The sequence below is a fragment of the Penicillium manginii genome (genome assembly GCF_028828005.1).
Source record: "Penicillium manginii strain IBT 31320 chromosome Unknown utg000005l:1.0-5665137.0:1.0-5668048.0, whole genome shotgun sequence".
In the NCBI taxonomy this organism is placed as follows: Eukaryota; Fungi; Ascomycota; class Eurotiomycetes; order Eurotiales; family Aspergillaceae; genus Penicillium; species Penicillium manginii.
In genome coordinates this window covers 5,177,881-5,202,434 of record NW_026643106.1, presented here as the reverse complement: position 1 = coordinate 5,202,434, position 24,554 = coordinate 5,177,881, and the positions used below count along the sequence as shown (strand labels likewise).

Genomic DNA, 24,554 nt, shown 5'->3' with positions numbered 1-24,554 from the left:
ACCGCCCACACAAGCGAGCCGCCCAGACCGCCTCAGATCGCGTCCCGACGCGTACTCACCATCTTCAACCACCCACCATGCCACCAAAACGCGCTCAAAATAGCAGAAATTCTGCTAGCAAGGAAGGAAGAATACTAGTAGCTATTAAGGCTATTTAAAATAAATCGGCAAGCTTTCTCCGTGCAGCTGCAGCGATATATGATGTTCCTTGGACTATACTACGTGATCGGCTTAAGGGTACTGTAAATCGAGAGAACGTACGCGCTAACAGTCATAAATTGACACAAAATAAGGAGGATTCACTTATTCAATAGATACTCTCTATAGATTTATGTGGAGCAGCACCTAGGCTATCTACTGTACGAGAAATGGCTAATATTCTACTTATAGAGCGTAGATCTACCCCCTTATCCACAGTTAGTGTAAACTGGTTAACAAACTTTATCAAATACTATAAAGAGCTTTGTACATGATTTTCAAAACATTATAATTATCAACGTACTTAAAATAAGGATCTAAATTCTCTACGTAAGTGATTTAAAACTGTTTAATATATGATTGATAAGAATAGTATTTAACCAGAGGATATCTATAACTTTAATAAGACTAACTTTACAATAGGACTTATTGTAGCTGCTAAAGTAGTAATATATACTAAATACTACAGTCAGTGAGTACTTAAATAATCTAGAAACTGTAAATAGGTAATAGTAATCAAAATAATTAGTATAAGTGATTTTATTCTACTTCTATATATTATATTTAAAGGTAAAGTCTATATTAAAAGCTAGTTTAATAACTTTCTAAAAGACTAGTGATTTAAGATCTCTTAAAATAGCTAGACTATAAATCTGATTAGCTTATGATAGCTTAAAATCTATTTATTCTAGCTATAACTCTATATATAAAAGGGAAATTTTACCTTCTTATTCTTGATAGTTATAATAGCTACCTTATACCTTAATTTGATTAAATTTATACTAAAAACTTTATTATACTACTTTATATACTAGTATACTTATCTTATCTTCTTCAGTCTCTTAATATTAGATATTTTACTATTCTTAAATACTTATATAGATACTTAATTAAGAATTAAGTACATACAGAATATAACTATATTAATAAGCTAGATTTTCTAGCAGTATATTCTTATATATATATAGAGACCTTTAAACTAGAGACTATTTAAAATAGCTTTATAACAGTAGATCTAGTACTAATAAACCCAGATCAAATACTCTTAAAACTTAATATATTACTACGAATACCTATACCCCTAGAAAGCTAACCAAATAGTAGATTAAGTAATTTTATACCAAAAACACTACAAATAGTTCTTTAACTTAAAAAGTAAACCTCTTTACTTAAAGCCCTACTTAATAAACGTTCAAAAAACCCTCTAACTCCAACTAAAATCATACTTAATCAAGTTATCAAAGACTGCTATCTCTCAATATATAATGCTACGCTTCTAGTAAAGGAAAATACTAATTTACGTACTATAAATAAAAAGAAACGACAAAAGCGTACACAATCAAATCGACAAATACCACACAAAGGAGGGTTTACCGTTGAAGAAGTATTACAGGTTATTCAGCAGCCAATTCAGGCTGTTGAACCTGTTAAGCAACCTCTACCAGAGCCTATTGAGCCGCCTGTTCTACCACCTCCACCAGTCAAAAGGCAGCAGGCAAGGTACAGCGGCTGTCAGAGAATAGGTCATTCAATTACCTGGTGCCCCAGTAGATAGATATTTAAATTTGATGGTGTTTTGGTGGTAAAATTCTAGTTCCAAAATGTAGTACCAGGCGGTGTGGGCGGCTCGCTTGTGTGGGCGGTTCGCATGTGAATTACGTATTCGGCGGAGTAAAGCAGAGATTTCTCGGCTTTTTGCTACACTAGTTAAGCCCCAGATGCGATAGTCTCAGATTGAACGAAGTAAGGGAAGAATCATTCGTTGAACTTTACTCCTGTACCACGATCTGCCACTTATCATAGTCGGGAATATTCTCCTCGTAATATCTCTCCGTCACCCTGAAGAATCCCACTTCAGGGGCATGAGGTGGCCAAGGTTGACCAGTCCCTGTAGCGAAAAGAGCAAAGCTCGCACCCTCAAAGACAAACCAATTGGTGGATGCAAATGCTAACCATGAAGATGATAGTTCCTTCAACCAATGAATTGTATCATTCATACCGAAGCTGTACCCGAGCGTGTAGGACATCGGTTCGGCTCGAATGTGAAGCGTCAGATCAGATGGAATGTTTGAGGAATTCAGTTTCACTTGATCGTACTAGATTGACATTTTATATTAGTATGCAAATATTGAGACTGAAATTGGGCCATTACCTCGATAGTACTGTTTTTCATCAAGCGAGTAAATATGCACATCCCCGTGCTGTTGACACAACCGGAAACTGCAATATCCTGATGTTGCAGCTCGCTCAAATAGGCACTAATACCGACTGTCTCTCCATATCCAAGACCAGACTTTGTTGGTAAAAGTTGCGCACTGAAAGTCATATTCAATGATGTTTGTTTCCGTAAGATAGCCGCAGGCGTGTCTCTATCACTCAGGCTAAACACATTTGGTCTGAAAGTGATTCCGTTGGCGCCATTCCGTTTCAGTAGGAAGTTCTGCGTGTAAGGGATTCGGAGCTGATACCAAGATGGATCGAGAGTTGCTCGGTCAAAGTTATCTGAAAATAGTTTTGGTGGTGAGACCTGGTCTGTTGTATTGCCGAACGATTGGCTGAGTCGAATTGGTTCTCCCCCGTTGACAACAGGCCATCCATTCATCCACTGCACAGGAGAAAGGAAAGTCTCTCGGCCAAGCGGAGACGAGCCATTGATCTTCCTCCGGGCCAAGAATGCTACATAGCTCTCGCCATTTGGAGTATCAAATAGAGTTGCATGGCCAGTCGACTGTACGGTGAGGTTATCATATCCATATGCACCATTGAAAAGGATCGGATTATTTGGGGCTGCTTCCCAGGGGCCTTCAGGAGAAGCAGAGCGTGCAATAGAAGCTCGGTGAAGGTCATCCGTTCCACCTTCGGAAATTAGTGTGAATCATAGGGCTTTAACTTTGGATGAAGTCGAACTGACCTTCAGCGATAAGAAGATAATACCAACTGTCGCGCTTGAACATCTTTGGACCCTCAGGTCTGGCAGATGAATTATGCGCCAAGGTCCCATTCCATATAGAATGGTACTCGCCAATGCACCGGCCACTATCCACGTTGACTTGACATTGGTAAATACCCCAAATTCTATCAACATTATTGTTTGGAGCCATGAGATTCAAATAAACCTTCTGAGAAGCTGGGTCTTGGAACAATGAAGGATCGATTCCCCACGCATCACCCCAAATAGGAACAGACCATGTCTTCAAATCATGGGAGGACACCCACATGACACGGGGCCACACCCGCGCAACTGGGTCGTATGTCCACCTTGTCATGGATGCCATGTAGTATTTGCCGTTGATAAGAGACAATGTGGGAGCCCATGTACCTGCCAGTCTGTTGATATCACAAAATTTCCCGGTAGCATAAGGAAATAATATACTTACCTGCGCCCGTTGGAACGCCATATAATTGAGCCTGACTCGGCCTTGTGAAAGCATGTGAGTAAAGCTCCCAGTTGGCAAGGTCCATTGATTTGTAAATTGGAGTACTAGGCCAGTACTCGAAGGACGAAGTCACGAGGAAATATTCCTCGCCGACACGAATGATAGAAGGATCTGGATTCCATCCTGGGATGATAGGATTTTTAATGGCAAGTGCTACTAACACCCACAGTTTTATGATAATTACTCGGTTGAGCAGCAGCCTCATTTTAAGTAAAGTCTCGAAGGTAACTTGCTGGGACCCTTAGCGGCGTGGGTACGTTGGTTTTATTTGTATGGATTTTATTACCCTCCTTCTTCAGACTTATCATTCTAGCCAAGCTAACAGCGCAAGGTAGCTTGTAATGTGAAAATAAATCAATTAAGGTTCAGAGGTATTCGATAATTCTCCATCTGATCATAGTCTGCAACTTGCCGGGATCGTCCGGCAGATATCTCGAATCGGAAAATCCGAGCCGGTGTATGTCCGTTCAATACCCCGACAAGTTACCCCACGGGGTTATTTCCAAGCCAATATTTGGAAGAGGATTGCTATTGGCTAGTGAAAAGGAGCAAGTGGAATTAACTTTAATGCTCCCCTCTCCTCGAATTATTTCGTGCGGATCCACAACGGTATATCTTATATCAGTGCCTCGGCGTCAACAGTGATGGAACAGACACCACGGGCATTTGAATGATAGGGGCAACATGCCACTTCTTTAATTTCTTTTTGTGGCTGCAACAGCTGTCAATGCCTTAGTCAGTGATGTTCCGTCATTGAATGGTAAGTACCCTACTCACTGTAAGTACTTGGAACAAAATACTGTCATTAATTTCAACGGCCATGTCCCCATTATCCCCTCGACGGAGGGTTCGAAAGAACGACCCCGGGAATTCTAACACCCAGGTCTTTGGCACAGCCATGCAGATCTCGAGACAATGCGAAAGAATGCTCTGGGTGGAGTCGAGCCATGGGCATCGGCATATTCGCGATTCTCGAATGATTCCTACTCTTTGTCAACCTACAAAATGCAAGGTCCTAATCCTGTCATCAGTCGGAGCGCGATCAGCAATTACACCAGCTTTGCCAATGATGCTCGCGCGGCTTACCAGATTGCCATAATGTGTAAGAGTTCGTGGTACAAGTATATTATGAACTATGCTCTGACAATCTTGTGTGCAGGGTACATCACGAGGAACCAAGGCCACTGGGACCGATCCAACACCATAATTGATGCATGGGCCACAAGGTTTGGTCAAGCAGGATATGGTTTTCTACCGTACGAGTATGTGTGAGGCTATACTCTCGAAGAACCTGCAAAAATACTTGTATCCGAATGTTGGACGATAGCCAGTATCGAGTTTGACAGTGATTTCGTAGTATTGTTCCAAAATCACCCAGAGAATGTGCTCGCTCCTTTCGCATTGAACGCCCTTGCCGCTTAATCCAGAGCATTGTTTGAACCACATCGTCTCCATCGCAGCGTGTGAAAAATTATTGTTTCGGATCGCTGTGTGACTTTGTTTTCTTCTAATTCAGAGATTCAACCCATAGAACCCTGTTACGGTATATTTTACCTTCATGTTATTTTGGGTGAACTGTGATTTTGACAATTCTTTGTTATTACGTGGTTCAACACCATCAAACCCCCTTGGGTGAAAGTTGATACTTCTGAGAAGGTGGTCAAACCAACTCTAGAGCGGAAAGCGTTCTTGCTCGGCAAGAACTATAGCCTCAATTCATTCATTAAGCCTTTTTCGAGACCTTCAACAAGTTGACTACTCATTAGAGCTTAATATATGACTTAACTGGCTTGATAACGACACATAACAACTATGAACACATTACCTACGGGAGTTATATTTCTATCTTAATTAATATATGATGCCGAACAAGTCTCTTAGAGTAGGCATCATTTTTAGAGGTGATACACATTTTCATGTTGCCAGCTCTCGAACTCGTGTGTTTCATACCACAGCAGAATGACAACTATGATTTCGACGATGCGGAGCATTCCAATACTTCTAAGTGGAAGACCTTTCATATTGTGCACAGTCATGTTTGTCTAAACCCTTCCAATCGGGATCACATCGTAGAGTATGGTCACAGGTAGTACTGTAGAAGTATGTTCCGCACACCCCAAACAATAATCGAGATAGTCATGTTAGACACAATCAAAAGAATTTCCTCCAGGTGATTTCTTATTAAAGCCTCTAACCGATGACGGTCCACTCTTCTGGAACTGCCCGGTGTTCTGGCCCGCGTCTCCACCCTGTCTCAATACCACCACAACCGGGGAATATGCCGGACCTCCTCCGAGTGCCACAAAGCAGCGGAGGAACACTCCAGTAGGAAGCATAGTCAATAGAAGAGTAATCGTCAAAAACCACCTGATACAACTCAGTTTGTTTTTCTCGCCACGACACTCTGTCCTTTCCTTACGTATTTAACCTTCATCATGTCGTTAGATGATCAACCAATTATGGTGCGTCCAATTCGAGTCCACATTCATATTTTCCGCTGCTAATGTGCGATACAGCAACCCAACCCGAAAAGAGTGAAAATTGAGTCACGGGATACGAATGGAACCTACAAGACTCAATCTCGGACGAAATGGGTGATAGAAGCCCTTTACTCGGAGTCCGTGGTGGCTAGATTATGGCGTGTAGCGGCCAAGGCACTGGGAAGCGTAAGTCATTTCACACACTATCGAGCCCGACTCGAGCTTCTCACCTCTTGAAAATAGGCCAACCCTCCGATTCTCTTTCCCGAGTATACTGGCAACGACAGTGCCTTTTATGTCTACCGAAGCCTCGACTTCTGGACTTCTGGTTTCTTCCCAGGATCTCTGTATCTCCTTCTCGAACGATTGATGAAGTACCCTCAAGATACACCATTATCGCAGGCCAAGAACGACGGAAACTCATTAATGCCGCATCCGCTTCAGCTTGAGCACCTGTGCAAGTGGTGGACAGCTAATCTGCATCAAAACGCACTCAAGCATGATACCCATGATCTGGGCTTCATGATCGCACCATGGGCAATGAAAGCCTGGGAGCTTCAGCGGGATGCGGCCGCATACAATAGTCTTATAATGGCAGCACACTCCCTTGCGAGTCGTTTCAACAGTACCACTCAGTGCCTGCAAAGCTGGGACGTCTGCGTCACGAATCGGTACTCCTTCACAGATCCTTCGAAAGACTTTCTCGTCATCATTGACAACATGCTGAACTTGGATCTGTTGTTTTGGGTTGCCCGTGAGACCTCAAACAGCTTGCTGTTTGATATTGCCCGGGCGCATGCGAAGACGACACAGAAGCATCACATACGGAAAGACAATACTACATTCCATGTGGTGAATTTTGATGCTCAGACTGGAAACGTGAAAGCCAAGTTCACGAACCAGGGCTACAGTGATGATAGTTGCTGGGCGCGTGGTCAGGCTTGGGGGATTCTGGGCTTCATGCAGACCTTCGGGTGGACTAGCGACAAGTCCTTCCTCGAAACGGCGAAGGCGCTGGCTGATTATTTCCTGGCGCATCTCCCAGCTGATGGCGTTCCTTATTGGGATTTCACTGCGCCCGTTCTTGCCACGAGCCCAAGAGATACTTCAGCAGCTATGGTTGCTGGCTGCGGTCTTTTACTTCTTCACAAGGCGCTGAAAGGTACCTCGGATGGAGACCACTACCTGCGAGAGGCTATTAATCTCGTCGACGCCACGGTCACGAAGTTCTTGAATCCGCCAACTATTCAGTTCCAAACCACTCAATGTACATCCAAGGTTCTTGTTTACCCGGAAGGCTGCTTGGATGAGAACGATAGCGACGGTTTTAATAAGTTGACTGTTGGGGATCAGTTAACTTCGAAACCGCGTGATACAATTCTGGATGGAGCCACTATCAACAACTACGAGTTCGCGCCCCGCCGGTGGTCTAATCATGGACTTGTCTACGCGGACTACTACTTCCTACTTTTTGGCAATATGCTTCTCGAGTTGGATTTGGTGAACGGGGAATCTCAATGCATTGATTGAATAGGTAGTGAGCTTTTTCGATGGCATAGAACCATTATACAATGACACATAAGATACGATATATGGCCACATGTTTTCTGTTTCCCCTTCCCTTTCGTTCGAAAGTAAGATATTCTGATCACCGGCCCAAATTAGTGCTGGGCCAGATTCCTGGATCAAAGAGTCGAAAGGGTCGACTGGCATCAAAAGTCAATCTCATGACTTTCTGAGATTGATTTAGACATTGGGACTTTTGGCATTCCCCACTTGACCCTCAATTTGTGCGCCGCCATAGCGACTGATCCTTTGGCCGGGGCTTGGAGTTAGGCTAAAAACCTGCGATAAGTCCTCTTGAGGGCTGACAATGCCATGTCCGAAATTTATACCTGAACCGTGCCACATGTTGAAATTTTGTTGGGAAGGATCCATCATCACAGGTGAAGATGCTTGATCCCCAGTAGCGTGTGCATAGACTGACAAGGAATCGGACCTTGTATACACGGGAAAGTCTTGTTGGAAGGCTTGAGGAAGAGGTGGGAACGCCAGACTAAACGGGTCAAGACTAGGCAAGTTTTGAAATCCCTCTCTGCTCATATATCTTGCGGGAGATACTGCATTTGCAGCCATTGGAAAGTACAGCGAGCCTTGTGAGGGCGAGGCTCCGAATGTATGTTGCCCTTTCGATTCGTCCGAGTATGCAGTCTGGCGGATATCCAGACTTGGTCGAGGAGCGGCGCCTGAGTTATTTTGGGCCTCAATCAGGCGCTTGGCAAGACTGGAGGCAAGATTCTCATTATGTGAACTTGAAGGTTCGATTCTTCCCATCCAACGTTGGGAAATTTCCAGGAGGCTTGCGATTAGCGTGTCAAACGCCGGTGGTACAGAAACTTTGTTGTATTTCGCATGAGCTAGAAGCATTCTCCCCGCGATAAAAAGACAGAACGAGAATTGAGGGTTCGTAAAAATTGGCGAGAAGGTCAAAAACTGATGGCCAATGGTCGCGATTTCAGAGGCTGCTTCTAAACAGGTTTCTGCAGAAGAAGCGGATGGGAGCCTGATAGGACAGGCTTGCCAATGAGCTGGAGGATACGCGATTCCTTGATGGAGAAGTATTACAGCGGTGTTGTGCGTGATATGAGCCAGCGTGAGATTAGGGTCCATTACTCCATCTCTGTTTAAAACTGAAGCTTCCCGCCACTTCGAAGGTAGATACATTTTCCATCTAGATAGATAACATCAGTATGTGAACGTTCAAAGGTAATCTCCACGGGTACTCACTGGATTAGTCGCAAATCCAATTCTTTAAACTTCATAAGCCATACCTGCGCCTTTTCGGCATCACTGACAATGAAGGCATGATGGAGGAAAAAGTTGGTGACCAAAGCGAGTGATTCGGTGGCTTCGATATTGTAGGCAAAACCACCGATGGCATCTTGATCTTCCGCATTTGCTGATACTCTATTTCCGTTAAGGATAGAGCTACTTGATGCATGGTCCCTAGAATCTGAAATTCCAAAGTATGGTGCTTCAACTGCCTGTTCCATCTCCCACAGAGCACCTTCGCATGGTAAACGGCGCTCCACATCGGCACTTGTTAGACTGATCTTCCACCCGGTAGAGACACTGCAAAATCGGTCCATCAGGAAAACGGTCCAGAAAACCCTCCTGCGTTCCTCTGCTTCGCTCCAAGAATTTGAGGGACTCAGGAAGACCATGCGCCGAATCAAAGTTTCCCCTGGATTTGTGCCTCGGTAAAGTGCATCCTCCTCGACGCCCAGCTGCAGCTGTTCTACCGTGCCCACCATGCTCCCGACAATTGACCATGATGAAGGCCCGCGACCGCGACCGATCTAAATTTTTGCGACACGATTCAGCATGCAAAAGCACAGAGCTGGATAAGTATACCCACAGTTTCGAAAGCAAGAATGATAAGAGCTTGCAAATTTTCAACAGAGAAAGACTCCGTACTGTTCAGAATGACTTTTTGGCGACTCTTTACGGCGATTCGTGTTTTCAAGTCTTCGTTCTGTAGGAAGTCGCTTTGTGAAAAACGGGCGCAGACTGCTATAATTGCATGGAGAATACAAGCAACTCGCGAGCGATGTTTCGGCGATCGTATGCGCTCGCGAAACTTGGCCACATGTAGGATCGGAATCCAGGGGTGAATATTGACACAGTAAAAATCAACCAACTCATCCATGACGTCGGGCGGCAAGATCGCAGTCAGATCGTCGTCAACGTCGATGGAAGGGGTCGAAGAGGCGTTCTCATTTAGTCGGCGGCGCTTTGCTGCGCAGGTTGTTGCCTCCACATCTTTCATACTTTCAATCCGGACTTGTTGTCCCTTTGCACGCTCTGTATAAGGCACAGGTTCCAGCAAACGGGTTTTCAACTGTTTTCGTCGCTGTTCTAAATCTGTACCGCCGGTCGCGTTTTTGATTTGCTCTGGGAGAGATGGATCTGGATGAAGCGCTTGCCATACTTGTTGCCACAGCATCTCCTGTCCAAGAAACATGTTCTCGAGGGTTTCGACGCGGCGATAGAGCTGGTCAACCGCACCAGCGCGGAGACCAGGCTTCATTCTCCTGTCATCGTAGACGCAAGTGACCTTAAACCGGACACATTGAGAGCATGGCTGTGCGCGATCGCATCGCGCCTTTTTCTTGCGACAAGACTGACAAGCCGGTACATCGTCTTCGGCCTTGGTCGTGTCTGATGGCTCTATGCCATTTTGCCCGTTGCTATTAGGCTCGCTGCCACTGGTACGGTTAGATTTTGGCGGCATCATGTGTGGCAGAGGCGACTATTGCTTCTGTACAGTCCAGGAGTCCCACGGTGTGGCTCTTGTGGTCCTGCGAAGACGCTCTGGTAGTGAGGGAGTGATGCAGGTCGACACAATTTGGCGGTTGACTCTCCCCGCAGTCAAGGATCATGCGATCCCGGCTCCAAACCTCCCCCCACGGGGAACCTTGCCTGCTACACTTCATGCACGTAGCGTGCCTGAATCCGTTGAACTTTAGTTAGGAGCGCGAAGCTTGTGAACAAATGATGAAGCAGTACGAAAGGAGAAATCTGGGTACGGAGGAATTACCGGAGGGTCTCCGGTAACCTCCACTCAATGCGGAGAAATTCATAGGTACTCTTCCTTCCTTTGGATTGTGGATTTACCCCACTCGCTATATTTCCCATTCTGTTTAAGCGTCAACTTTGGCGTAGCTTTTGTCCACCAGTCTAGGAAACAAGCATTAGATGTAAATCGATGGGAGCACAAATGTTTTCGAATTTTGTGTCGAACTCCAAAGAGAGCCACTCGATGTCCCACAGGAATGAGCTTAGTACTGCGACGTGCGTCTTTTTAACGACCCTCAGGGGTATTACATGAGTGGCCGAGCTGTTGGCTGGGTCTTGCTGGCAGGATTACTGGCAGGAAAACCGTTGCAGGCATACGAATTAGAAGGGGGATGTAACGATAGTACTTGGTCAGTCTAAGAGCGATTGGGCTCGGCCATTCTGGAAGCTTTGGGGGCTTGCTGGGTAGGATGGGAGCTGCCACTTTTACGCTTAGTGAGACGGGCAAGTCGTTCCTGTTCCATCTGTTTTCGGTCAATACCGAAGTTTCCCTAAGGCTTGCGGGTCGCGATGTGCGGTTGCTGGGGTCTCCACTGGCTCCGAATGAGACCACGGTACCTGGAGGTCAGAGACCTCGGCGTCATGCTAAACACCCTCAAGGGATTTGGGAATCACTCTCTCAAGATCTTCGTCACTGTCGTCATCCGTTGCATTATTCACACTTTCCGTATCAGTATCAGATCCAATAACAGGCTTTAACTTTGAGAAGATCCTTTTTTAATCTGAGCCCGACCTAGAGTCGTTCGTGAGGTCGACGAGCTGAGTCGAGGTCGACTTGGACGGCTGGGGTGATGCTGCCTTGGGCATCTTGGAAGACTGGGCATTTGAGAAGACCCTTCGGTTGGGGAATTCTAAGGCACTTTGAGCGACGCTATTCTGGCTCTGGCATGGCGGAGAGACCTGGGAGGGAGACTGTTTGTTCTGTCTCTGGAGGCCTTCAAGCGAGGCCAAGATGGCCGCTTCCAGCGGTTTCTGTCTATAGGCGGTTTGATCCATTTTGAAGATTTGAAGGTTCTCAAGTCTCGCGATTGAATAGGGAAAGAGGATGATATGAGCGTGGGGACTGCTCAAATTTGAGGTTGTGAGATGTTCAGTTGTTGAGGTGTTGGCAAAGCCAGAAAGATATGAATTGATGAAAAGAGGTGAGCGACAACAGACCTCAACTTCAAAGGCTGAGGTGAAGTAGGCATAACGTGAAGCCTACAAAAACTGCGAAAATATTCTTCATTTATTGGATTCAGAAGGGAATCTCCCGGCTTCTGAAATATTCGCCCTTTGTCGATGCTTCCAGTTGATGGAAGGTGGTCCCAATGCTCCACCCCTATCAGATATGACCAACGTCGCGTGATGTTGATGTATACTTGCAGGCTTTGACGCGTTTCTTTGGTTAACTGATCGCAATGAATGAAGCAGTAGATGAGCTGCTAAGTCGCAAGGATAATATCATTTCTCATTCAGTTGGAACTTATTCACATGTGTCTTCTTAGTTGGGACGCATTTAGTGTGACTAAATCAAAGTCTTCCCACTACAGTATTTAACAACCCACCCCTGCTAGTATACATATCGGAAGTTTGGATTCTCACAATCGGTAAGATCCTGGAATGCCAATTCATGCGAGATTTCCGTGGAACTTTGAATCTTGCAGCGATTCCGCGCCATCAAAATGATTCGTGTCAAAAGCACCAGAGCAACATAAACAGCGTAAACCACTATATGTGTTAGGAAACCACGCAGGTATCGGGGGGCATCTTTGCTTTGGAAGATTTGGGGAGCAATGAGATTACCGACGGCCCAGCCAACGAAGACCATGGTCATGGTAATACCCTTCTTGGTCTGACCCGCCACGTTGCGAGTAATTAGCGAGATAATCATGTTGCCCTCGGCGAGGAAGAATTGTGTGCAGTAAAAAGCGATGAGCATGCCGCCTGCATTGGAAGCAGTCGGGGTAACGACTAGGATCACAGTCGTTCCGACCAGAGCAGGAACTGCACATATCTATTCTCGCCGTTAGTGATCACCGCTTCACGTTTCAACCACTCAACCTTTGGACCTTACAATCATAACGAAGCAGGTCTGCTGGAATCTTTGAGATGCCCATGCAGATCCGAGCATGATCAAAATGGTCCATGCTCCCTGGGCAATATTGAGCAGCTGAGTTTGCAAGAGACTGAAGCCGAATTGGGTGATTATGAGGTTGGAAAATACACCGAGGCCACCAATGACGAGGTTAGCCACAGTGATAAGCAAAACGCAGCACCAGACAAATGGGTCCTTGAAGGCCTCGACAATTTGGTATCTCTTGTACTCTCTATTCTGAATACCGGTTTCATTCTCTCGTACCCGCTCAATCATCAGTTTTCTATCCTCTTCACTGAAGCATTTTGCTGTCAGGGGGTTATCGGGCAGAAGGGTGGCGATGAAGAAGGACCAGACGCATGTGGCCAGACCCAGAACTAGGAACAAAAGTTGCCAGTTCTTGATCGGACCGTTCTTGAAATGCGATACTCCGAAGGCAAGAAGGCCACCGATCTAGTGCCTATGAGCTTTCTTATTTCTTCAAAGATTCAAGACAAGGGCGTCAATTACCATCAAGGATACACCGGACATGCAATACCAGATCGCATTCAAGACTGATTGCTCCTCCCTCTTATACCATATCGCAGTCCTAGTTGAAAACAAAAAAAAAGAAACTTAGTAAGGCGATCTTCCGACTTTTGGTTCATAGGATTTTCTTACAGAAGCATCATAGCTGGCTGAACACAGCTTTCAAAGAAACCCAAGAGGAACCGAACAGCCATCAACGATCTAAAGTGGGTCGAGGCAGCAGAACATGCCACTACAGCGCCCCAAAGGAACACATTTATGGAGAGCATCTTCGCTAAGGGAAATTTTTGCAGCAGGAAATTCTGAGGGTACTCACCCACAAGAATGCCGATATACAGGATGGTCCCGAGCCATGAATACTACTCGTGTGATAATCAGCGACTAATCTCGAGGCAGAGGATAGAAATGACCCACTTCTTGTCCCACAAGGTGGGCATCGGTCTTAATGCCCATGATAGAGGCATAATTCAAGATTCCCTTGTCGAGCGACTGGCAGAAGTAGGTGATCACCTGAATGACGAGAATGCGCCGAGTGATCTTCCAGAAGAGTCGCTTGTTGGTGACTGCATCAATTTCGAGACCCGGATCCGCTGCAAGGGGATCCGCCTTCTCCTTCACCTCCGGGGTATCAGATGCCGTATTGTGGTCGGGGGGGCAATTCCTCATGATCAACGGTCGCTCCCATCTCGAACTTCTTGGATGGCATAATGCGTTGAAGTGCAGAGGCGTGAGAAGATATTGTGAATCAGAATGTTCTGGATTAGAGTCTCATATTGCTCTCTATCGAGGTATTTGTAGGGTTGGCCGCCTTCCCTATCTCAAGGTGTCGCATGGTGTGGCTATGTGGGCAGGCCGCAAGTTTGCCCGCAAACCCCAGGATTTGAATTTCCCCGAGTCGATTGATTTAGGCCCCGCTGGGGGCACCGGAGAGAGCGCCGGCAATTCTCCCGAAGTGTTAGATGTTGAATGATAATTTTGGATTGTGAGGCTGAAATGCTCTAATTTGTTCGGTTTCAATGACCCAGAGCTTGGTACTCTAGGAAATTACGTATAGGAACAAACTGACCGAAGTCCTGTGCATTGCAAAAGTTCTACCGGGGCTCTCCGGTAATTACCCCGTGCTCCGATACGGGCTCATGACCAAACAACTGCTTTGAGGAGAGACGCTAGTCGCTAATGAGAAGCTTCAATCCCTGCACAAAGGTCAACCCATTATTGAGGACCTATTGAACTTGTCTTGGACAATCCACTTCGCCACGAACATGTCTTCCATTCGAGTATACGACTCTCCTCAGGGCGTGGCCCTTAATCCGGACTTCCTCATCGAAGTTCAGTCTATCAACTCAGGTGATCCTCATCAATGGTCCAAAATGCCCGCATATGCCACTGATGTGGCTAGTATCAATACCAGCGTGAATGGATTTGATCGTCATTCAATCGCCGTTGCATCATTTGATTTCAGCGGCCCAGTCAAGATTAAGGTCACGTATACCGCAAACCGGGTTGATACTGCAGCTATCCGGCCTCGTTCCACCCTAATCGAGACGCTGTTGGATGAAAACACAATTTCCTTCACATTGGATCAACCTCGAGACTTGATGCTCGAGCTTGACGGTGACAAGTGGAAAGCCCTTCATTTGCTCACGAATGCGATCGATCCTGCGGCGCCGACCGAAGACGGTGATGATGTCTGGTATTTTGGGCCAGGGATCAATCAAGGCGCTGCGGCATCCTGGGTCACCGACGGTGTTAATCTTATAGTCCCATCAGGGAAAACTGTTTATCTAGCTGGTGGCGCCTTCATCACGTTCCGCATAAGCTTCGTCGACGTTTCGAATAGTACTCTTCGGGGTCATGGATTTATTTTGGGGCCCAAGGGCGGGTACATTCAACGAGAGCTGGGCGGCGCAATCCATATGAGTCGGGCCTCAAATATTCGGGTTGAGGGTGTCACCTCACTCGGTGCGATGGGGTTCGGCCTCTCTGCAGGTGAATGCAAAGATGTCACCGTCGACAGATACCGATCGTTCTCGTCCGCAGGTAATGGGGATGGAATCGATTTCTTCTGCTCGTCAAATATCACTATCGAGAACTGCTTTCTGCGGAGCTCGGATGATACAATTGCTCTCTATTCACACCGTTGGGACTGGTATGGCGACTCGAAGAACATTCTCATTCAGAATTGTGTCTTGCTTCCTGATGTGGCCCATGCCATCAATATGGGAACACACGGCAATCCCGAAAAGCCGGAAACTACAAGCAACGTGGCAATCCGAAATATCGATATCCTAGATCACGAGGAAAATCAGCTGTGGTATCAGGGATGCATAGCAATCAATGTCGCAGATGAGAATTTGTTCCACGATATTCACGTCGAGGATGTGCGGGTTGAGCGAATCACACGCGGCCAGCTCGTGAATATCCGCGTGATGCAGAATTCGATGTGGACTACGGCTCCGGGGCGAGGCATTCGAAACGTCACTTTCAAAAATCTGTTTGTGAACATTCACAATTCCAAAGTCGTCAATCCATCGATGATACTTGGCTATGATCAAAGTCGAGGGATCGAAAAGATTACATTCGAGAATTTGAGAGTCGATGGGAAGGAGATCCATGAAACAATGGACAAGCCTCGATGGTATATGGTATCGGATTTCGTTCCACTGTTTGTCAACGAGCACGTGAAAGACATCAAGTTCATAAAAGGGGCATGATCAGAAGCTTGGGCTTAAGTATCGTGAGCTAGCGGCACCATGTTGCTCCATAATGAGAATTTTGTTCAAGATAGAATCTGATGGATGTCTTAGCCCACCCCAAAAAAAGAATGAATCGATGCTGCACAATAGCATACTAACAAAAACCACATAAGTGAGGGAAGCAGTAGCAGCAATTTGAGGTATGAGAGACACTTCAAGAAAGACGATAAAGTAGAGTACCAAATCCAAGAGCATCAAATCCACCCGAGTTAGGACCGTAATTTCCACCACCACCCTCAACGCCGCTAGTCGAGTGGATATTAACCTAGTCACGATATTCATCAGTCCAAAAAGAGTTGAGCTCTTTGAGCTGGCCATAATGAGCAGACATTAACTCAAACCCGGGACAGATAGTTCCGCGCGAGCTGTTGGAAATAACGGTTTTGTTGCCCTGGTAGCTTAAATATGGGGTGTAGGGCACATCACAACCGACACTGTACTTGTCAACGTATTCAGCACTAGAAATTATCAGTAAACAAAACAAGAAGATAATTTCTCGATTGAAGGCACCCATTCAGAATCTCATTCTCGTAAGTAGCAAACAGATCCACCCCCTGGTTGTACGCCTGTTGCGCGACAATGCCTGAGAGCGCAAAATCTAATGTAGCATGACACTGGTCACGCCCGGCCTCTTTACCTTGCATCAGGACCTTCTCAAAGCCCGGCTCTGTAAAGTTTGCAACAGAAAAGACAGGGAAAGCTCCATTGGAAGGTCCAGTCTTCACATAGTTGACCGCGTTGTCGAACATGCTTTTGTTGTCGATGAAAACACCAATGGCGATGAGCGAGGCAAGATTGCACAAATCCAAATCCGCATAGTAATGGTAGTAATCTTGGCCGTTGTGGTCCTTCAAAAAGAGGTTATTCATCGTCGCAAAAACATTATTCGTTCCGATAGTGACTGAGTGGTTAGCTATTTTGTTCGCCATCTTGAGTATATATCTTAGAAACGTTGCCAATGCGGACAATAATATTCTTGTCAACCTTGCTGACGCCGATAGTTTTGTTTATAATCTCGCCCGTGTTAGACAAATTGAGCAATGAACTAGAATCACTTGTGTCGAATATCTTGCAGAGATGCGAAATAACTATAGATTGATATAGGATTTGCAGGGTGACAGTCTCTAAGAATAGACGAGCAGTGGGTGAACCTGAGTCTGGGGGTTATGTTTCAATATGCTTTCTATTATTTAGAATTGAATATGATGGATTGACTGTGCCTCAATATTTGTCGAGCTTGTCCCTGCCAGTCCGGGCACACTCGCTGCGATCGGCTGTCGAGGATTTTGATGGGGTGGGCATCTACGGGACACATAGTCAACCCCTGTGGCCCTCCACTAATCTAGAACAGGAAATCATCATGCTCTTGGCACAAGACTCGCCATTGCCAACTTTTACGACGGCGAGGTGCGATGGCAACCTTATTAGACATCATGAAATAGCCTGGGGCAATCCTGATTGACCAGATAATCAGATGAAACATCTTTGGTTCACTCAAATGGTTTTCTTTGTCATAAAATTAAGTACCGTACCGACTGCTACATGGAGTGCGGGGTAATCCTATAGGTAATTTGTGACTCTGATGACAGTTTTGTAGTCCAACATGATCCGATGGATAACCATGTGTGATCTCCTGACGCATGGTTCCTCGGGAGTCTAGACCACAAGCTCACAAGTATAATCAGCTAATCTTTGGAAGGATAGTGCGCAAAGCCCTAGGAGACACACTAGCTGCATTGCCACTCTCATCGAAATCGAAGACAAACTCGTCAACACCTATGTTCCCGTACACCTGTAAATCAATAGTCGCCCAGGTGATACAAGATGAGGTGAAAGGCCCAATTCCGGGCGGAAACTGTAGCGGAATTACAGCCCGGAAGGAAAGCTGTCCTGGGCTCTGAAGACCGGTAGGATATAACCGGATGCTGAATTGGGAGCGATCGGAGATGCCGTACAGGATCATATAGCTTGGAAACATGTCGGTGCCGTTGTTGATCCAGTTTGTGACAACCAGAGCAGGTCCATCGTCTGTGTCGATCGTTATTGACGAGTTGGTGGTGGTGAGCGCGTATGTCCCTGCGAAGCGCCCATTCGCTTGGTTCTTGGCGGCCTGGTCAAGTGCTGGGAGTAGGCTTTCAGAAACGATATCTGAGGCGAGCGCAACTGTCTCATGGGTGTTGCTACCAGCAGCAAGTACATTGAAGCCAATAACATGGTCTGGGTCCAGAGCCAGCACAGATGAGTATGTGCTGAAGTCCCCTGAGACGGTGTAGAGGTCAATCGGGCGCTCATTGCCGAATGACAATATCTCCCAAGGTGCACCAACAGCGTAGTTCAGGGATGATGTGTGGGTGAGTGGTTTCATCCACTTTCTTGTGATTGACCGGGGAAGAAGGGTGCTATTGAGGATGGCACGGCCAAGGATAGACAAATCCATTGCGGATGAGTAGAGGCCACCCGCACTGGAAAGGTGTTACTATCATATATCCAGAGTCTATGGGTGAGGTGAAGCTACTTACGGACCCTCGTCGCCAAGATTGAAATTCCACCAGAATTCTCCCTGTGGAATAGGGATGACCCCAAGCGAAGTTCTGGGCGTATTGTAGAAGGTATGGGTCAGATTCAGTTTCTTGATAATCTCTTTCTCTAATACTTTTTCGAAACCTTCACCAGCAAGCGTCTCCACCACATATCCAAGGATCTGGAAGGCAGCATTGGAATAGATTGGTGTTGCCGATGTGGGAACAATAGGATGTGCCTGGAGGAGACCATCAAAGAACTCTGTTATCAGTAGTCTTGTCAGCAAATCACAATATACAAAACAGGTTCGTCTGCATACGCTTCCTGCTGCATGGATTTGGAAAACCGCAAGGTGGAATCTGCGCTGGGAGCAGAGCGGGAAATCCTAGTGACTCAAGTAAAGGAGCCTGCTGGGCGAGGTCAAGGATACCATCTACGGGTTTTTAGCTGAGGTCTCTTGCAAAACGAATCCCACGACGCGTTTCACAAAGGCAACGGCAGTACTCACAGTCTCTTGCTATACCGGCTAAGTGACTTCCTAGTTCTCCAACCGTCACTTCATTCCACTTGAGAAAGTCGATTCCGTCATGCCTTTTCGTGGAATTCTCGAGAAGAGCGACAGTGGCCGCGCGGATTTCCGGGATATACCTAGAGACTGGATCGTTAAAAGGATTGAAGCCATCTTCAATCAGCAGTAGAAGCATAGTATATATCTTGGAAACGCTGCCAATGCGGAACACAGTATTCTCGTCAACCTTGCTGACGCCGATAGTTGTATTTATAGTCTGGCCCGTGTTAGACAAATTGAGCAATGAACTAGAATCACTTGTGTCGAATATCATCAAAGATAGAGAATCTCCAGAAAAGTTTCCAGCGGTAACTGCATCCTGAATATTCGTCGTGATGTTCTGCAACGCCGACTGGAACGCAGGATCGCTTGGGAGATCTGTGGGAGCAGGCCAGCTAGGTCCAAGGAGGGGACAAAGTTGAATACTAGTTATACGAGTAGCATAAAGCACTAAAAGTAGCAGGTACAGCACCATAGTGAGAAGGACCGTATTGATTAGGTCACAGTGATAATTTTTCAGGATCAGTTGGAAATGATGATTGCCCAGATTAAGAGTGACCTGACGAAATATACGTAAGATAAATCAATATGAAATTTCCATAATGAATGAATTATTGAATTAAAAGAGGTATATATCGAAGTGCAGAGTCTTCAATATTACATGCCCAGCTAGGCCATGCACAGACCTCTAACAGGAAGCATACCCACGTGGACATGATTGAAGAAGGGCAAGAAACCAATTTATTTTGATTAGGCCCACGGCTCCTTGGCCCGCCTGGAGCCCAAGTATCAAGAGCCATTCAAGGCATATTTTCTACAATAAATTTGATGCATCCATGTAGTAAAGTGGTCAATCCTTTAGGTCCCTTCTCGTATTGACCTCGCACTGGAAATTTGCTTTTCTTGATTAGCTCTCGAACTAGTGTTCTTGCTACACTAGAATAAGTATCCCCAGCGCGGCAGTCCATCCTGAAATGTGGAGGCGTTCTGCATTCTGTAGCACGGGGAATACTTCCCAAAGTATCAAGCAAAGATCTTTCCTGTCAGCTCATATTCATTGGTGTGTTACGTTCTTCGATCCTTTGAACAGTCGAGATTGATTCTCACCTATCTTCCTATCAGTCTTTTAAGCCCCCACCACTCGCAGGCAAAGAGTCATGTGCTCGAATGTGGACGACCAAACCCCGGAAGCTACTAATCGACTGCTGACTGCATAATTGACCCGGTCTTCTGCTGCGCCAAGGCGCGAGTTCGGTATGTCGAAGAAGCGTTCTGGTCTTGAGAGCAAATGTGAAAAGCGCGAGTCTGAAGCTACGAGCCGTCGCAGTACTTCACATAACAATATTTCCAGACCCAGATCCGTATGATCAATATCTAGCGAGCTTCAAGCATCGATGGTGTGTTAACCTCGTGGTTTAGCGTTTTCATTTACGATTCAGCATCACAAGCCCTCAGGGTCCCGCGCGTGGTTCGATAAACGGCACCTTTTGCCCCCTGGAGTTGCTTTTTCTTTTGATCGGCTCACTTCATCTCTCTATGTGCTATGTTTTTGAGGTATTTTTCCGATTAATCCGAATCGTCGAGCTGCACCACCCCTATTATGCCAGGCGCGACTCAAAATCTTCGTGATCCCTGATTTCAATCTGCGCTGCTTTAGCTCGCCTGTAAGGACTCAGATGCCAAATAATAGCAGTAGTATTGAGCGAAGGTATTAAGCTGAGAGAGAGAAGAGAGGACAAGGAGAGAAGCTCCCATCGCAACTATCTACACATGAGCGGCTGCCTGCGTCACGTGCTCAGGCACCGAGAGAGCTTCGATCGTTACATTTTCTCTCCTTTCTGAAGCAGATTTCCTGGGTGAGACAGAAACAAAATCCAGCTAATTGTCTGTACAATTATATTGGCCACATTCCATAGTTCATCAACGCGCTGATAATTAGGTTTTCCGGCCTTAGGCTTGCTGTCATCTTTTTAGAGCCGTGTTAGGACTTTAGCGCAATGTCATGTCAAGTCTAGATGCGACCTAGCATGTTGAGACCCAGATACTTGTTACCTCTTGACCCTGAGGGTAAGCGCGGATCCAATATCAAGACTATCAAATGAGGTTTTCTCGGGAGCTTCCGGTCAAATCTTTTCGGCCGACAGCCTTTCTCGCGCTTTTTCCCATTTAGATTCTCGCAATGCCCACACGCACATCAAAGCTGCCGGTGGAGTGAAACCAAGATATATTATCGAGCCCAGATCAGTTTTCACGGGTCCAGTAATGACATGAACCCTTCGAAGGTCCCAGTAGGTGAAGCAGATGAAGACTGCAATACTGATTTCCAAGAGAAGTATCTTGAGATTGTCATGAGCGATTTCACTCCGATACCATGCGATACATATTTCAAGAAACTGTTGCAGAGAGCTTCTTCCCACAAACAAAGATGCTAAATGCTGGACAGTGCAAACTAGATGCAAGAAGTTTTCCAAGATCTTAATATCTTGCTTTCCATATAATACCGCAGGGTCTATGATGACTGTTGAGCGCATCGGGCCGAAAACTTGCACCAGCTTTATTGCGAGAGGAAATGTCGCATGGGCCACTATCCACATTCTGCTTGGCGATTCTTTGCATAAAACCGTCAAGGTGATAACGGGAATATACGTGGCTAAATAAGCGAATCGGATCGCTTTCGCTATTTGCAGGTCCACAGCTCTTGGTGAAGGGTAGTAGAAGAGCTGTTGCCCCGAGACGAGGATAAACACGGCAAAGTAGATAGGACATATGACCTCCCAACTTATAAAAAGTGAGGCTATTCCGCATGTAATTGCACTAGACTCGTTAGATCATTATTGTATTAAAGAAGACCACATTATACTCACCTGCTGATGAGTCTCATGAACATATTTTGGCGATAGGACTCAATGCACATGATACTGATAACCGTTGTGAGGGACAAATTGAAATATAAAGACATTGCCCTCTGGTAAGCCATGCTGGCACTTGGCGCAATTAAGCTGCTTTGGAGGATCATAGGCGTCGGTGACGACAGCACCACTACATCTTTCCAGACCCAAGGGATAGTTTGTTGCCCAAAAACAACAAGAGCAAGCACTAAAAGCCAAAAAGCAGTAACAGTTTTGAATCGAGCTCGGGGCTTCAAGGCGACCTCTTCGTTGAATGGAACAAGACAGTGGCGTGGAGGAGGAGGCAGGTAGTTCAAAGAAACAGCTTGAGTGTATGTCCGTGCCAGAACACCAGAAAGCGCTTCTATTGGCATCTGACAGACATATTTGAGCTCAAAGAGTCTCAAAAGAGGCGTTTCAAGAGCTTCCATTCGTTGTAATAGGTGACTCATCTGCATCAACTCTCTGGTTTGAGGCTCTCGAGTGCGTTTATATTCGCGAAACAACCAATTGAGACTGGCTTCGTCAGAACTCATATTATGCTGAGTAAAATGTTTCAACTGATTTGCCAGATGTGCAGCTGAAATGATTGCGTTATTACCACCTTGGCCACTCAAAGGATGAATCTGATCAAGATCTTCAGTATATGTGATGATGGCCCTTATCAATGTAAAGCCTGCTTACCTTGTGCCACGAGTCGCCGACAAGTACTATTCTTTTATAAAAGCATTCTTCAAGGACGCCCTCTTCAAGGGGTACAAGCGCGGACGCAAGCTGTCTCTTGTATATGTCACCGAATGTGACCCCAGGTATAACTAGATCTGCCTCGCACATGGCTGCAAATATGTCCCTGTCTTGGTCATTGTATCGAGGAATGTTTACTCCCTGTGTCTTATGATCATTCTTGATCATGGCAAGCCAATACAGCTTTCCTTCACGGCCACCTGCACAGAGGTAGCTCCGGCCTTGTCTGTAGTTTTTGATCGCTTGGTCTTCGACCATCCCGTTTGGTGCCATTGATATACCAAAGATAGCACTGTAAGTGCATACAAAGGCTATTACAGTGTTAGTAGTATACACAGTATGATATGCTCTACTTGCCGTTTTCCTGCTGAAAAAGCTTCTTCCCAGGTATATCTTCACCAGCGAGGCGTTGCATTTCCTGCGCGACACGACTGTGGACGCCATCTGCGCCGACCACAATATCGCCTTCGAAAATAGTGCCACCGTCCGTTTCAACCTTGACCATTTTGGAGCAATATCTGATTTTTATGACACCACATGAAGTATAAACCTTAGACTTATCACTCAGGTTATCAAATAATACCTTAATCAGTTGTCGTCGCTCCAGAAACCGCATTTTATATCCGAATCTGCCCCACAATATTAATCTTTGGTAGGAATACGCAGGGGAAACCATAGGAAGTGACAAACAGTTCTTCAAGCCATTGTCCGATCTCAGGCCGGTCCTCTCTAAGATCACCGTTTTGATCGTAGCCACATAAGGAATTAACAGGCGCGCTCAACTTCTTCAGCACGTCATAGCAGCCTAGCTGGTCGAGAACTCGTGATCCATTTGGCAGCAATGCAAACCCTGCTCCTAGCTGAGGGGCAATCGTGTGATGTTTTTCAAGCACAATATAGTCGATACCATATTGTTCGAACATGTTAGCTAATACCATACCTGTGACACTGCCGCCAACGACGATCACCTTAAACGAGGCCATATTTGTTCCGATGTTCTACCGAGAAAATAATTTTCTGAGGTCCAGCAACAGGTATTTCGAGCTGTGATGCTTTTTATGACCGTTTGTTCGTCTTTGGTAGAAATTAGCTTGGCGAGGATAAGTCCTTTATGAAGGGCGCCCTTGTCCTTATAAGACAGCCTCATTGGAAATTGCATAGCGCGGACTTAGCAACTAACCTGGGCCGATTATAATCTACATTGTGCTACATGTTTCTCTACGCCACGTATTTTCCAGGCTTATGCGGGCTACTTTCTAATTTGCCCTTGCGTAAATGCCGCCAGCACTCCGAAAACCTGTGAATATGGCTAGCAGCTGAATTTGCCGCTACTGGAAGTTAGGAACTAGATGATTGGGTTTTCGTGATGTAGACTCCCGTTGCGACACACATCCGTGTCATCTTAGGATTTATTAAAAGCCTTCAAATTCAGATATAGCTACAGTACACAAGGTCTTGGAAGATACATGTCCGGAGTCTTTATCCTACATGGACCTGAATTTTAGAGTTCACATTGGGATTCCTGGTCACACCAGCGTATCGGAATAACAGAATGTCTAAGAAAAATTGTTCTTTCGCTTTTATAATAAGTGATAAAGAAAGGCGCTCGCAGGCAAGTCTGACGAAGGAGAGAAATTGATCAAGATCAAAATCAATCGCCTACCTACCACACGCTTCTGGAATGACGGAGAGATGCATGCGGGCAAAGTGTCCTGTAATA

At 45.9% G+C, this 24,554-nt stretch overlaps 10 protein-coding genes across 10 annotated transcripts; 3 read left to right on the top strand and 7 right to left on the bottom strand.

The window, feature by feature from the left end:
• Positions 1-1,967: 1,967 nt before the first annotated feature.
• On the bottom strand, positions 1,968-3,840 carry N7533_008263 (beta-xylosidase; the record flags this gene model as incomplete). The annotated part of the gene is made up of 4 exons (XM_057104913.1): positions 1,968-2,294; positions 2,351-3,054; positions 3,110-3,517; positions 3,576-3,840. The coding sequence occupies 4 exons, from the start codon at positions 3,838-3,840 to the stop codon at positions 1,968-1,970; spliced, it is 1,704 nt and encodes a 567-aa protein (XP_056959870.1).
• Positions 3,841-4,362: 522 nt separating this feature from the next.
• Positions 4,363-4,907, top strand: N7533_008262 (uncharacterized protein; the record flags this gene model as incomplete). The annotated part of the gene is made up of 2 exons (XM_057104912.1): positions 4,363-4,370; positions 4,532-4,907. 2 exons carry the CDS (start codon positions 4,363-4,365, stop codon positions 4,905-4,907), a joined length of 384 nt encoding a protein of 127 aa, XP_056959869.1.
• A 1,163-nt stretch (positions 4,908-6,070) lies between these two features.
• N7533_008261 (glycoside hydrolase family 88 protein) lies at positions 6,071-7,645 on the top strand (the record flags this gene model as incomplete). Its single annotated transcript, XM_057104911.1, has 3 exons — positions 6,071-6,097; positions 6,152-6,301; positions 6,359-7,645. 3 exons carry the CDS (start codon positions 6,071-6,073, stop codon positions 7,643-7,645), a joined length of 1,464 nt encoding a protein of 487 aa, XP_056959868.1.
• A 216-nt stretch (positions 7,646-7,861) lies between these two features.
• N7533_008260 (uncharacterized protein) lies at positions 7,862-10,409 on the bottom strand (the record flags this gene model as incomplete). The annotated part of the gene is made up of 3 exons (XM_057104910.1): positions 7,862-8,846; positions 8,903-9,474; positions 9,534-10,409. 3 exons carry the CDS (start codon positions 10,407-10,409, stop codon positions 7,862-7,864), a joined length of 2,433 nt encoding a protein of 810 aa, XP_056959867.1.
• A 1,061-nt stretch (positions 10,410-11,470) lies between these two features.
• On the bottom strand, positions 11,471-11,749 carry N7533_008259 (uncharacterized protein; the record flags this gene model as incomplete). Its single annotated transcript, XM_057104909.1, has 1 exon — positions 11,471-11,749. The coding sequence occupies one exon, from the start codon at positions 11,747-11,749 to the stop codon at positions 11,471-11,473; it is 279 nt and encodes a 92-aa protein (XP_056959866.1).
• Positions 11,750-12,305: 556 nt separating this feature from the next.
• On the bottom strand, positions 12,306-14,024 carry N7533_008258 (putative MFS transporter; the record flags this gene model as incomplete). Its single annotated transcript, XM_057104908.1, has 5 exons — positions 12,306-12,749; positions 12,810-13,283; positions 13,341-13,419; positions 13,491-13,717; positions 13,773-14,024. 5 exons carry the CDS (start codon positions 14,022-14,024, stop codon positions 12,306-12,308), a joined length of 1,476 nt encoding a protein of 491 aa, XP_056959865.1.
• A 596-nt stretch (positions 14,025-14,620) lies between these two features.
• Positions 14,621-16,072, top strand: N7533_008257 (putative endo-polygalacturonase; the record flags this gene model as incomplete). Its single annotated transcript, XM_057104907.1, has 1 exon — positions 14,621-16,072. The coding sequence occupies one exon, from the start codon at positions 14,621-14,623 to the stop codon at positions 16,070-16,072; it is 1,452 nt and encodes a 483-aa protein (XP_056959864.1).
• A 307-nt stretch (positions 16,073-16,379) lies between these two features.
• Positions 16,380-17,043, bottom strand: N7533_008256 (uncharacterized protein; the record flags this gene model as incomplete). Its single annotated transcript, XM_057104906.1, has 2 exons — positions 16,380-16,572; positions 16,625-17,043. 2 exons carry the CDS (start codon positions 17,041-17,043, stop codon positions 16,380-16,382), a joined length of 612 nt encoding a protein of 203 aa, XP_056959863.1.
• A 752-nt stretch (positions 17,044-17,795) lies between these two features.
• N7533_008255 (serine hydrolase domain-containing protein) lies at positions 17,796-19,677 on the bottom strand (the record flags this gene model as incomplete). The annotated part of the gene is made up of 4 exons (XM_057104905.1): positions 17,796-18,576; positions 18,634-18,895; positions 18,954-19,067; positions 19,143-19,677. The coding sequence occupies 4 exons, from the start codon at positions 19,675-19,677 to the stop codon at positions 17,796-17,798; spliced, it is 1,692 nt and encodes a 563-aa protein (XP_056959862.1).
• Positions 19,678-21,325: 1,648 nt separating this feature from the next.
• On the bottom strand, positions 21,326-23,817 carry N7533_008254 (FAD-dependent oxidoreductase; the record flags this gene model as incomplete). The annotated part of the gene is made up of 5 exons (XM_057104904.1): positions 21,326-22,016; positions 22,067-22,716; positions 22,775-23,145; positions 23,234-23,463; positions 23,525-23,817. The coding sequence occupies 5 exons, from the start codon at positions 23,815-23,817 to the stop codon at positions 21,326-21,328; spliced, it is 2,235 nt and encodes a 744-aa protein (XP_056959861.1).
• Positions 23,818-24,554: the final 737 nt, after the last annotated feature.